The sequence below is a fragment of the Charadrius vociferus genome, unplaced genomic scaffold (assembly GCF_000708025.1).
Source record: "Charadrius vociferus isolate BGI_N301 unplaced genomic scaffold, ASM70802v2 scaffold396, whole genome shotgun sequence".
NCBI classification, from domain to species: domain Eukaryota; kingdom Metazoa; phylum Chordata; class Aves; order Charadriiformes; family Charadriidae; genus Charadrius; species Charadrius vociferus.
The window spans coordinates 42910-56348 of NW_009648783.1; the positions used below are offsets into that span (position 1 = coordinate 42910).

The 13439-nt window shown below is 42.8% G+C and overlaps 1 protein-coding gene across 1 annotated transcript in view; it reads right to left on the minus strand.

Moving 5' to 3' along the window:
• The window catches only part of LOC104288029 (sorting nexin-2-like), a gene marked incomplete at its 3' end in the record, with an annotated part of 54265 nt that extends 42254 nt beyond the window's left edge, over positions 1-12011 (minus strand). The window contains exons 1-2 of the mRNA XM_009886766.1: positions 11904-12011; positions 10756-10873 (exon numbers count right to left, since the gene is read on the minus strand). Coding sequence (XP_009885068.1) covers positions 10756-10873; positions 11904-12011 — 226 coding nt within the window. The remainder of the gene's footprint in view (positions 1-10755; positions 10874-11903) is intronic.
• Between the last annotated feature and the right edge of the window lie 1428 nt (positions 12012-13439).

A 13439-nucleotide genomic window follows, 5' to 3' on the forward strand; every position in this document is an offset into this window, starting at 1 on the left:
GGAATGGCAACTTGCAACTTCAGGATTACAACTGACATAACATTAGACTTTATCTAAACCAGTATCTCTCAAGCTGTGTGACCCCAGGTTGTTTGGGCATTACCAAATTTTTAAAGCTGCTGCTTACTAACCCTCCTTTTCCAGTTTCCTAACTGGAGGAGATAAATGACTACAGACAGTTTATACTAGCCAGGGAAACATTAACTGTTTCTGATTGATAGCAGCAGGTTGGTTCTTTTAGGAGAGAAGAAAGAGGCATTTATGCCATCCTCCCTCCTCTTACCTCTCACCCACAAGTTTGCATGCATCCAACACATTAAATAATTCCAGATGAGTGAAATAGAAGAGCCATGGGAAAGGGGTAAGGGGAGAGAGAAAAGGATGTTATACTTTTTGTTTAGAATCAAAGCATTAAAAGTTAATTTCAGAAGTAGGCTATTATCATTGAAGACTCAGATTCTAAAGGGGAAAAGAAGTCTGTACTAGCTCTGTTGTGGTGGGTTGACCCTGGCTGGATGACAGGTGCCCACCAAGCCACTCCTGCTCTTCAACTGGACAGAGGGAGAAAAATATTATGAAAGACTCGTGGGTCGAGATAAGGACAGTGAGAGATCACTCACCAGTTACCATCACGGGCAAAACAGAGTCAACTTGGGGAAATTAATTTAATTTATTGCTAATTAATAATGGAGTAGGATAACAGGAAACAAAAATCTTAAAACACCTTCCCCCGACCCCTCCCTTCTTCCCAGCCTCAACTTCACTCCCCATTTTTCTCTATCTCCCCCCCCGAGTGGCAGAGGGGGATGGGTGTCCTGGTTTCAGCTGGGATAGAGTCAATTTTCTTCCTAGGAGCTGCTGTGTTTTGGATTTAGTATGAGAATAACGTTGATAACGCATATTGTTGTAGTTGTTGCTAAGGAATGCTTATATTCAGTCAAGGACTTTTTCAGCTTCCCATAGAAGCTGAGAGGGACCATAGACAGGACAAGCTGGCCAAAGGAATATACCATACCATAGACATCATGCTCAGTAAATAAATGGGGGTTGGCCGGGGGGCAGGAATCTGTGATCGCTGCTCAGGACAGGCTGGGCAATCAATCATCAGGTGGTGAGCAATTGTATTGCATCACTCATTTTGTATATTCTTTTACCATTATTTTCTCTTCCATTACTGTTCTATTAAACTGTCTTTATCTTAACCCACGAGGTTTCCTTTTCCCCCCCCCCGATTCTCCTCCCCTATCCCACTGGGAGAAGTGAGTGAATGGCTTCGTGGTCCTGGTTGCCGGTTAGGGTTAAACCACAACAACAGGAAATGGAGGTTGCAGTCAGTTCATCACACGTCTCTGCTGCTCCTTCCTCCTCACATTCTTCCCCTGCTCCAGTGTGGGGTCCCTCCCACAGGAGACAGTCCTCCACGAACTTCTCCACAGGCTGCAGTTCTTCAAACTGCTCCAGCGTGGGTCCCTTCCACAGGGTGCAGTCCTTCAGGAAGATACTGCTCCAGCATGGGTCCCCCAAGGGGGCCATAGCTCCTGCCAGCAAACCTGCTCCAGCGTGGGTTCCTCACTCCACAGGGTCCCAGGTCCTGCCAGGAGCCTGCTCCAGCACAGGCTCTCCACAGGGTTAGTCTCCTTTGGGCGTACCCATCTGCTCCTGCGTGAGGTCCTCCATGGGCTGCAGGGGGACAACCTGCTTCACCATGATGTTCACCACAGGCTGCAGGGGAATCTCTGCTCCAGCACCTGGACCACCTCCTCCTCCCCCTTCTTCTTCACTGACCTTGGTGTCTGCAAAGTTGTGTCTCACGTATTCTCACTTCTCTCTTCCGACTGCTGTTGTGCAGCAGGTTTTTTTCCCCCCCCCTTAAATAGGTTATCACAGAGGCACTACCACTGCCATTGATTGGCTCAGCTTTGGTCAGCAGTAGGTCCATCTTGGAGCCGGATGGCATTGGCTTTATCAGACACAGGGGAAGCTTCTAGCAGCTTCTGACATAGGCCACTCCTGTAGACCCCCTAGATATTTTTTCCCCCCCTCAGAAAAGAAGTCTTAAAGTAGTAAATAAGCTGAGAATATATTTCCTAAGAAAGTCTTTTTTCCAAAGAACATTGACGTCTATGCTTCTTACATACTCTGCTTTCGCTTTAAGAAATTGGATGGCATGTTACAGATTAAGAAGTTCCATTGACAGACATAGGCCACTCCTGTAGACCCCCTAGATATTTTTTCCCCCCCTCAGAAAAGAAGTCTTAAAGTAGTAAATAAGCTGAGAATATATTTCCTAAGAAAGTCTTTTTTCCAAAGAACATTGACGTCTATGCTTCTTACATACTCTGCTTTCGCTTTAAGAAATTGGATGGCATGTTACAGATTAAGAAGTTCCATTGACAATTCTTTTGGTTTTTCATCGAAAGATGAATTTGGTAGGTTTCCAAGTAGAAACTATGGTATGTTCAGAAACATTTCCTCAAGTTATTCAGTTTAGATTTTCCGATGAAAATGTAAGTATTTAGTTGGTTGGCTGGGTTTTTTGGGGTGGTTTTTAAGGCTTTTTTGTAAACTCTGTATTAATATTTACATGAAAAAAGAAATCTAGGTCTACTGCTTTACTAGAAAGTGCTCAAAAGCACAAGTGCTCCTTGCATAAAGAGATGCAACTGCTTTGTCCAACTTTTAGGAGAAAAAAAAACAAACATCGAGACCAACAGTCACATCAGTCATGGCAGTTATCAGCACATATTAAGCACTCCCACCAATCTAATGCCATAAGATTTGTATGCAATAATATCTACTTTACAATACATAAACACTCTTTGATACAAGATCACTGTCACAACGCTCAACTCCAACAGAACATGAAAACCTCTCAGCCTGCTGCAGATGACGACTATTTATGCTTAATTAACATTCCACAGGAAACTATACCAAGGTTTTATCAGCTCTCTTCAGCACTTAAGCTTGGAACTCAATTTCAACATTAGATACCTATTGTTTCTTTACACAGAATCATAGAATGGTTTAGGTTGGAAGGAACCTTAAAGATCATCTAGTTCCAACCTCCCTGCCATGGGCAAGGAAACCTCCCACTAGACCAGATTGCTTAAAGCCCCATACAGCCTGGCCTTAAACATCTCTAGGGATGGGGCCTCCACAACTTCCCTGGGCAACCTGTTCCAGTGTCTCATCACCCTCAGAGTGAAAAATTTCTTCCTGATATCTATTCTAAATCCACCCTCTTCCAGTTTAAAGCCATTCCCCCTCGTCCTATCACTACATGCCCTTGTAAAAAGTCCTTCCCTGGCTTTCTTGTAGGCCCCCTTCAGATACTGGAAGGCCGCTATAAGGTCTCCCCAGAGCCTTCTCTTCTCCAGGCTGAACAGCCCCAACTCTCTCAGCCTGTCTTCATAGGAAAGATGCTCCAGCCCTCTGATCATCTTTGTGGCCCTCCTCTGGACACGCTCCAACAAGTCCATGTCCTTCTTGTGCTGAGGATTCTAAAGCTGGACGCAGTGTTCCAGGTGGGGTCTCACGAGAGTGGAGTAGAGGGGTAGAATCACCTCCCTCGACCTGCTGGCCACCACTAGTATTCATCTCACCACTAGTATTCGTGAAACATCATCATCTTCGAAAGTACAAGTTTGCAATTCCTCATAAGCAGCATCACCTCAGCTGAACAAGTTATTTTTACTTATCACACCTCTAAATGTCAAAGACTTCTGACATCACTTTGAGTATTTTAAGTGACTTACTATTGTTCAAAGTTTACTAAGATCATCACACAAATTTGGAAGTACACTGAAGTATAAACTGTTGTCCAGAATGGAAGACAAGTTACTAAAAATGGCTTCCCAGTGTTTACTGCTATTTCAGAGACAGATATCCTAAAAAAACTGAGAGAAACTACTATGCCTAAGTCAGAACTCGTGACTCTTGCCATTATAATAGGAGAGCTAAGAATAATCTTAATGAAAACATGAATAGTATTAACAGGACAGTCAGCCAACAATAAAGCTTTCTTCTGACTTCAAAACTGTAGGTTCAAATGCCTTTGCGTGTTTCTTCCAGAACAAACCTGGAACTGAATAACCAGGTTCTAAAAAGCAGCCAAGAATCTACACAACTATTCTGATTAGACATTTCACATGACAACAGCCTGACAGACACTATTAGCTAGAACTTTTGCTGTTCAACTGGGCTTCCAGTACATGTTTTATTTGCCCCACAGAATTAGCATCATCTTTTCTGTATGAACTCTGAAAAATAAAGACCTAAAACAAATCTATCTGCATCTGAAGCTAAAAAAACCCCAAAACCACCAACAACAAAAACATCTTCACTTTTACCCAGAAGCTAGATGCTTGCATGAGAGGGTCCATTCCCAAAACACATAAAAAACAATCTTTTACCAGTCTAGAGAAGTGGAAAAATTTGTTGTTTTTCTGAAAAAGGTGACAGAGCGCTGATATAATTTCACAGCCTTACTCTCATCACCTATGAGCATTAGAAGCAGAAGGCATAGCCATGTCCTGCACAGGCAGTCCATGGCACATTTCTTCAGCTTCAACTATACACTGAATTTTAGACCAACATTTTAGAACAGTCATTCAAGATTTAGTTCTTAACTCTATATAAAAAGGTTATGGATGATCAGGTTTTAAGACAGTGTGAGAGATGAACTCAGGGATTGTTTTGCTTCAGCCATTTCGTATGTCGATGGCATAAGCAGGGCTACGTAACTTAGAAAAACAACTCCTTAAAAGAAGAAAAATGTGAATCGAGTTTGTGATAGGCTAACTGGTCATGAAAGAATGTGCGCCCTAAAGTAACAAACCAATAGGAAAAGGGGACAGGATCTTGGGCAATCGGGGGAGGGCATAAATACCTGAAGTTTTGTAACTAAGTGTGTTCTTTTTGAGATATTCCCAACTCAGCTGACTCATTTATTTTGATCTTGAATAAATTTTTATCTTTGCTTCAAAGACTTTGTCCTCTTCACCTTTTTATCTGTGAGCGAGTGTTTCTCACAATAGCAACAGATGTTCCTACAATATTCTCTTGACCAAAAAAAACACAAACAAAAAACCAACAATATCATCCACGCCCCCTCCGCATTGGGAGCTTTTCAGAAGACGATGTATTCAAGGAGTTAGTGATCTAAAACAGGCCATATCTGCTCTACTGGGTCTCATACTTAGGTCTTAAGAAGCCTGTATGTTATTGTAAGAAACACACTCACTATATTGAATTTTAGTCGGGGCAAATTCGGTGGAGCAAAGAATATTTATTACAGCGCTGGGAGTTACACAGGGGATTTCTCCTCCTGTGGCTCGTTTTTCCTTTACAAACGCTTGTTTTTATTTTATATTCCTTATACTTATTTTTGTTTTTTCTTCAAAAATAATTTGCATAATCAATGAGTTTTCAGAACGCAACCCACCCTCAATTACATAGTCAATGAGTTCTTGGAATACAACCCACCTCCGAACATGCCCCCTCTCTTCTAGCAGAACAGGCGACATGCTTCCTCAGGGGTCTTTCTGGTGGTCATTGAAGGGAGGCTCAAAGTTTTTATCACCATGTCCGTCTTGTGGCTTCTTTATTCTTTACACTTCTGTGGTTATCTTGGCTAAATACACCACCTTTTGTTTTGCAACGGTCTAGTACTTTTAACTGTTGCTTTCGTCTGATATCCTAATACTATACCTTTTCCAAACACATCGCAAGCACACACTCATCTTAGCTGAAGTCATAGCAAGCACATATCCATTTTCGCTGAAGCAAAATTCTTTTCCTAAAGTACTTATTACATTATTAATATAACCTGTAACTTAAAATATATCTTTGGGACAGGTGAACGGTGTGTGGATCAAGGGGTAGAATCCTGACCGGGAGACCACTGCACATTGAGGAGTCAGTGATCCACATAACAGTTAACTTGAGGAGGCCCAGGCCTGTGCTGGGCTGCACATCCAGCATGACCTTCAGGCCTGCGTTGGGGAGCACAAATCCCTTGGCCGCAAGAAAAACTTAACCAGCTCATTGTAACAAAGGAGGCCGCAGGCAATTCCCACTTGGCAATGGAGATTACGCAACGTGCGTGGACTTGCCTTTATCTAACAGTACAGCAAGGGGTTCTCATGAGAACATCCTTTACGAATAGAGTTGTTTTCTTGCAAGAAAATTATATAATAGCTCAAATCACAAAACAAAGGACCTTCCCTCCATGGACAGAATCAGCGCAGCATGCCACAAGAGAAACCTATCTGGGATCAGTCTGATGCTACAGGATCACAGAACGGTCAGGGTTGGCAGGGACCTCTGGAGATCATCTAGTCCAACCCCCCTGACAGAGCAGGGTCACCTACAGCAGGTTGCACAGGACGGCATCCAGGAGGGTTTTGAATGTCTCCAGGGTGGGAGACTCCATAACCTCTCTGGGCAGCCTGTTCCAGTGCTCTGTCACCCTCAAAAGAAAGAAGTTCCTCTTCACATTCAGATGGAACTTCCTATGTTCAAGTTTGTGCCTTTGTTACCTCTTGTCCTGTCACCGGGCACCACTGAAAAAAAAACTGCTCCCATCCCCCTGGCACCCTCCCTTAAAGTATTTATAAGCATTAATAAAATCCCCCCTCAGTCTTCTCTTCTCTAGACTAAAAAGACCCAAGTCCCTCAGCCTTTCCTCATAAAAGAGATGTTCCAATCCTCTAACCATCTTCGTAGCCCTTTGCTGGGCCCTCTCCAGCAGATCCCTGTCCTTCTTGAACTGGGGAGCCCAGAACTGGACACTCCAGATGCGGCCTCACCAGGGCAGAATAAAGAGGGAAGATAACCTCCCTTGACCTGCTGGCCACACTCTTCTTGATGCACCCCAGGATGCCATTGGCCTTCTTGGCCATGTAATAAGTAATTTAGCAAAGAATTTTGCTTCAGCTAAAATGGATGAGTGCTTGCTATGGCTTCGGCTAAGATGGGTGCGTACTTGCAATGCGTTTGGAAAAGGGATAGTGTTAGATAGGATATCAGATGAAAGCAACAGTTGGAAGTACCGAACCATTGCAAAACAAGTGGTGTAGTTAGCTAAGATCACCACAGAAGTGTAAAGAATAAAGAAGCCACAAGAAGGACATAGTGATAAAGACTTTGAGCCTCCCTCCAATGACCACCAGGAAGACCCCTGAGGAAGCATTATCGCCTGCGCCACTAGAAAGGAGGGGGCATGTTTGGGGGTGGGTTGCATTCCAAGAACTCATTGACTATGTAATTGGGGGTGGGTTGTGTTCCAAAACCTCATTGATTATGCAAATTATTTTCAAAGAAAAAAACATGAATAAGTATAAGGAATACAAAATAAAAACAAGCGTTTGTAAAAGGGAAAATGAGCCACAGGGGGAGAAATCCCCTGTGTAACTCCCAGCACTGTAATAAATATTCTTTGATCCACCGAATTTGCCACAACTAAAATTCAATATGATGAGTGCGTTTCTCACAGCCACAAGGGCACATTGCTGGCTCATGGTCATCCTGTTGTCCACCAGGACTCCCAGGTCCCTTTCCACAGAGCTGCTCTTCCAGGAGGTCAGCCCCCAACCTGTACTGATGCATGGGGTTATTCCTCCCCAGGTGCAGGACCCTACACTTACCCTTGTTGAACTTCATAAGGCTCCTTTCCGCCCAACTCTCCAGCCTGTCCAGGTCACGCTGTATGGCGGCACAGCCTTCTGGCATGTCAGCCACCCCTCCCCTCTGAGCTCTATCTGTGAGCCACTGTTCAAACCACCCCACTATCCATTCATCTAACCCACACTTCCTAAGCTTGCCTGTGAGGATGATGCGGGAGACAGTGTCGAAAGCCTTGCTGAAGTCAAGGTAGACAACATCCACTGCCCTCCCCTCATCCACCCATCCAGTCACGCCATCGTAGAAGGCTATCAGACTAGTCAGACATGACTTCCCCTTGGTGAATCCATGTTGACTACTTCTGATAACCTTCTTTTCCTCTAGATGCTTGGAGATGACACCCAGAATGAGCTGTTCCATCATCTTTTCAGGGATGGAGGTGAGGCTCACTGGCCTGTAGTTTCCCAGGTCATCCTTCTTGCCCTTTTTGAAGGATGGAGTGACATTGGCTTTCCTCCAGTCCTCAGGCACCTCACCTGTTCTCCAGGACCTACCAAATATGATGACGGAGAGTGGCCCAGCAATGACTTCCGCCAGCTCCCTCAGCACTCACGGGTGCATCCCATCAGGACCCATGGATTTGTGGATATCCAGTTTACCTAACTGATCTCTAACTTGCTCCTCATCAACCAAGGGAAAGTCTTCCTTCCTCCAGACTTTCTCTGTTACCCACAAAGTCCGAGACTTCCAAGGGCTGGCCTGAGCAGTGAAGCACTAGAACACAAATTAGACATTGTTTTTGAAAACACATGCTGACAGTGATACAAAGTTAGATCTTCATCACTAGGACAGAACTGTATTATGCAAAACTCCTGTTTAGAACAGGCTACTGTTAAAGATATGTTTCTGCAAGTTTTGTTTGGCTTTATAGATCAGTCTTTTTTTCCTGTTTGAGTTTGTACTAGCCTTAATCTGTATATGAACTGACCTTTTAAAAATCACTTGGAGTTGTATTAGACCTGCAGCACATCAGATGCTTTCACAGCTGAACGCTGCTTGCATGTAAAAAAGTCTTCCATAGCAAAACTAAAACTCATTAAATCATTTCTCTGTCTTTTCTCAGTGTTTGATTCACTTGCAACAATCTGGCTGCTAACATGTTACCTCTGTCTGGATCCCATCAATATTTAGTCCAGGCACCTTTTTTCTTAATTTAATATTTTTCCAGCCAAAGGAGAATCTGCTTTCCTAAAATATCTATTCCAGATGGCCCTACAGTTACAAAAAAGCTGGCTTTATATACTGAAGCTATATAACCAAATTAAAAATAAAGCTTTCTTGTACTAGTAAAGTGTTCAAAGTCTTTGTAGGTCATATCAGGTAATATAAATACAAAACTACTGGGATTATCACTTAATTCTCCATTTCTCTTCAGACTATTTTAGAGAGTTTGCAAATTAATCAATAGATTTGCTTATGACACTGTTAGAATGTAAGTTCAGATATATGCAAATATAAGTTTGATAAGTTGAGAACAAAGGTAATGGGCATGTGTATACACTTAACTATATAAAGCAGCCCAGAACTAATTGCTATAAACTTTATTTTAAAATAATTACATTAGGGCACAAAGATAAGATTAGGAATGTATTCAAAAAGGACTGCCAACTGACTCACTAATAAGAAAAGTGTTAGTATTGAGAAGCATTTAGAACTATCTTTCGACATGCAATATATTCTAAACATTACATCTCCTTTCTTGATTAGTAAATGCTCCTACACCTGTAATTGTAACAGCAACCATAATCCATAATCCATGTTAGGAAAAACAGACTGTAGAAAACCAATGTCAAAGTAGCGACTAACCAAGGATTAAAAATAAGTGTCATTGACTGATTACTTATCAAAACTTTCATACTTCTCTCTCCAAAACGTCCAGTACTGTCAAATATTAGAGACCAAATCTTATGCTAGTGAAATGCCAGGGCTGATCCCATATGTCAGTTTCTCACCTTTTTATTATAATAAAAGAGTCTTTTAATAAGAAGAAATACCCTCCAGCTTGCAATATGATCTGAATTATCAGTCTTCATAATTGGAAAAAAGGACTGGGACAGTTATAAATGGTTATACAGTAGAAAACAAGGCTTTAACTTGCTTCATGTTTTTACACACACATGAAGTTGAATATTATTACATAACAAGATACACTATATCACCATCAGCAGAACAAGTTATTAACTAGCTAACACTGCAACACTGTGCAATGACGGTACATATCAGAGAAACCTGTATTTAGTAATCAAACTGAACTAAAGCCAGAGTCCCACAAGAAAAAAATCCTGTACATCACTGTCAAGATCTTAAGACACTTAAATTTAACTTTTGTATCAAATAAGCTTCTCAAAGTGCCATTACTTCAGTATGTAATTCTTACTAGTTCTGTTACAAAAATATGTATTGTCAAGAGTGTAATAGTGTTTACTGCTGAGACAACACATAAATTAGGTGGAAAAAAATAGCCAATTTTAATTTACTATTAAAACTCATCTACCCTTAAAGAGAAGTCACATATTACTTCATTTTTGCTAATAAGGAAGATTAAGTCTTCTACTTGCAGTTCAAAAAGAAAAGGCTACACTTCAACACAGTTTTACAATAATATTCAACCAGTAGCTAGATGTGTTAACAAGAGTAGAACAAACTTTGCACAAGGAACCTCAACTCTTTTTCCTTTTATAGTATGTCACTTTTCTTGCAAATTATTTCAAGTTCATAAATTTGACAGTATATTGCAGAAGAGCATAGGACTTCCATTAAATAGGTGACCATTGAATCCAATAAAGAATGATTGACAAAGAATAGTGATGCTCCTAATATCCAAAGGAAAACATTACTTAATAAGTTTTCCAAAAAGTATATCTTTAACAGGTTGAACAATGGTTAAGATTTACAACAATATTAAATTGCTTAAGCTTAAAATCAGAGATTCCATTGCAAAGGTACTTCATATTTCCTTACAGACATGGAAATTACCTTTTAAGGCATTAGAATTTTTTCCTACTCCTCACAAAAACACACCCCTTTGAGTCCAAGAGGAAAAGAGTCTATTAGAAGAACAATAGCAGTTACCAGAAAAGAGGTTTTCTCTATCATCATCTGGCATGACTTCTGCTGGCTTTGGACCATTAGAGTTTGTGCTGAGGTCTTCTGCAGGAAGACTTGCTGGCTCTGGAGATGAAGGACTTGACTGTTAAATTAAAGAAAAAAAAAAAAGTGAAATAGCAGAGAACCAGTTGCTACATATCAGTATATAAGTATAATAAACATTCTTTCATTGCAAAGAAAAACAAGATGTACAGAAAGAAAGCCCAGTCAGCTATTTCCGTTTCCTACTCCTAGTGGGATGACAATGAACAAAGGCTACAACCTATACAACCTAGGCTACAACCTAGTACGGCGAGGGGGGGGGGGGGGGGGGTGGGAGGTCAGAGAGTGCAAGTGTCTTTAAAAAACACATTTAAGAGCCTCTTTACTTACTGACCTTTTTAAGGACAGGCAACAGTCAGAGCAAAACCAAGAAATATGTACCGATCCTGTTACTGTAAAGGTTAGGGACAGGAAACTTCAAGAGGAGGAATACAAACAATTTTCTTTTTAAATGTATAACTGTGCACAGGGAGAACAAAGTTTTTCTATAAGAGACTAGCAGAGATAAAACATAGCCACAACTTAGAAAAAAGTTCCAACATTAGTGAACACATGAGCATTTTTCAGAACTAAGAATTATTTACACGTTCAGTTGTAGCGTGTTTTTTTATTAGACTCCTGACATGGAAAACAAGAGTGATTTATAGATATATTCACCGAACATTTTTAGACTCTTGATTTCTCTGAACAATTGCAGGTATGATACTTGGAGAAAGACTTTTCCGTGGGTTTTTTAGGGGTTTGGGGTTTTTTTGACAGGAGAAAGACTTCATTCAGGGGAACCACCGAGCTCAGGCAGGGCTGAGGGCCCCGGAGGGCCCCTGGCAAGTCGGCTCTCCCCACCCAAAGGCAAGGACCAAGGAGCTGCCGCTCCCAGAGAAGAGAGCGGCGAGGGCCGCAGCTCAAGGCCGAAATGGGGGCGGGAAAGGACCCTCAGTAGTCAAGGAGGGCCCGATGGGTGCCGGCAATATCACACTCCAACGCAGGGGTCTGAGCAACGGCTGGGCCTCGCAGTAATAGACTGCACCAGGGAAGGAGAGAGGGTAGCTGCAGGACGGACAAGTTCTCACCTCCAAGATGGACACAGAACTAGCAAAGACGTTCTTGCCATCCTCCAGCACCTCGAAGTCGGCGGGCCGTACATCCATCAATAGCGGAGGCTCTCTCTTCGCCGCCATCTTCCCCTCCAGCCTGGATCACCAGCCCCAGCCTCCTGCTCTCACGTGACACCCCAACCCCCGCCTCCTTGCGCCACGTGATTGGAAGAGCTAGGAAGGGAGGCAGGAGAAAAAGAGACCGTATGCGCACCTGCATCGCTGCAGCTCGCTTTTTTTCCTGCTGCTGTGGGCGAGTATCGCCGCGATTGGACTGGGGAGGCGTCAGTCTTTTGTGTTGTCCGGGTCGTGTGTGTCCTCCTCCCCCCGCCCCTCCTCCGTAGTTTCTCCTTATAGGGCAAGACGGAAAAGAAGAATTAGGGTAGGAGGGTTGTCAATGCGGGTGCTGGTGTCCGCTGAAGGCTGCCAGCCCTTGGGCCCACGGGTTCTGTTGCGGGGGGGTTATGTGCGCCCTTGGAGTAACCTTTCGGCCTTGCCCAGGGCGAGCTCTGTGGAAGCGCTGGGGTAGCTGTGTACCTGCCTAGGCCTGGCTGGGATTGACTTATCTGACATGAGCAAACCTGTGGATGTAAATTCCCCTATCAGTTGGGTTTCATCATTAAAAGTACATCACTGCATGTAACTTGCCTGGCTTTTAGTTTCCCTCCCTTCCAATGAAAGGAGACAGCTGTAGGTGCACCGTGTTAAGACATCTAGATAAGTTGAGGAGCTGGATGTTTGCTGGTAGATGTGATTTGAAATTGTTACTGTGATAAAATGGTTTAATAAAGCTGGTCATTTCTGTTTAAATAAACAAAGTCTTCCTTCTCATAGAAGGAAGTCATGGTTTGGGCTGGTCTGCCCACTGGGGCGAACAACAGGTGCTTTCCCCAACCTCTCTCTTCTAAAAGAGGGGGGGGAGAGAGAGACTTATGAGTTTAGAAAAGATTTAACTACTTTAATGAAATATTAATAATAAAAAGGAAAGAATGAAATCTATACAAAACTATATCAAGCTCCCAGGATGATGATCATGTTACCGGCTGGCACTGGGGCAGTCCCAGACTGGACTCGGTGATGGACAGTATTCCGAATATGGATTCAGGAATGCACAGATCAGGATCAAAGGCAGATGAACAGACAGAGTCCTCCTCAGACGTCGGCCATTGAAGAAAGAGAGCGCTCTGACCCTTTGATCCCTCAGCTTTTATACTGAGCATGAGGCAGATGGGATGGAATACCCTGTTGGTCAGTTTTGGGTCACCTGTCCTGTCTGCTCCTCCCCGCAGGTGGGACCCCACTGCGCCTTTCCGCTTCCAACCCTCCAACGGGGCAAGTAACAAAGTTGGTTAGCCTTGGTTGTTATAGCAATAAGTATAAGCAAGGCCCTCTCTGCATACCATGCCTTGGCATCAGCTATAAACGTAGGTCTTATCACTCTGAGAGTAAACAGTTTCTGCACAATATGCTGTTAATTTCAATAGTGAGAAGAGGCTTAGCTGCAAAGTAAAG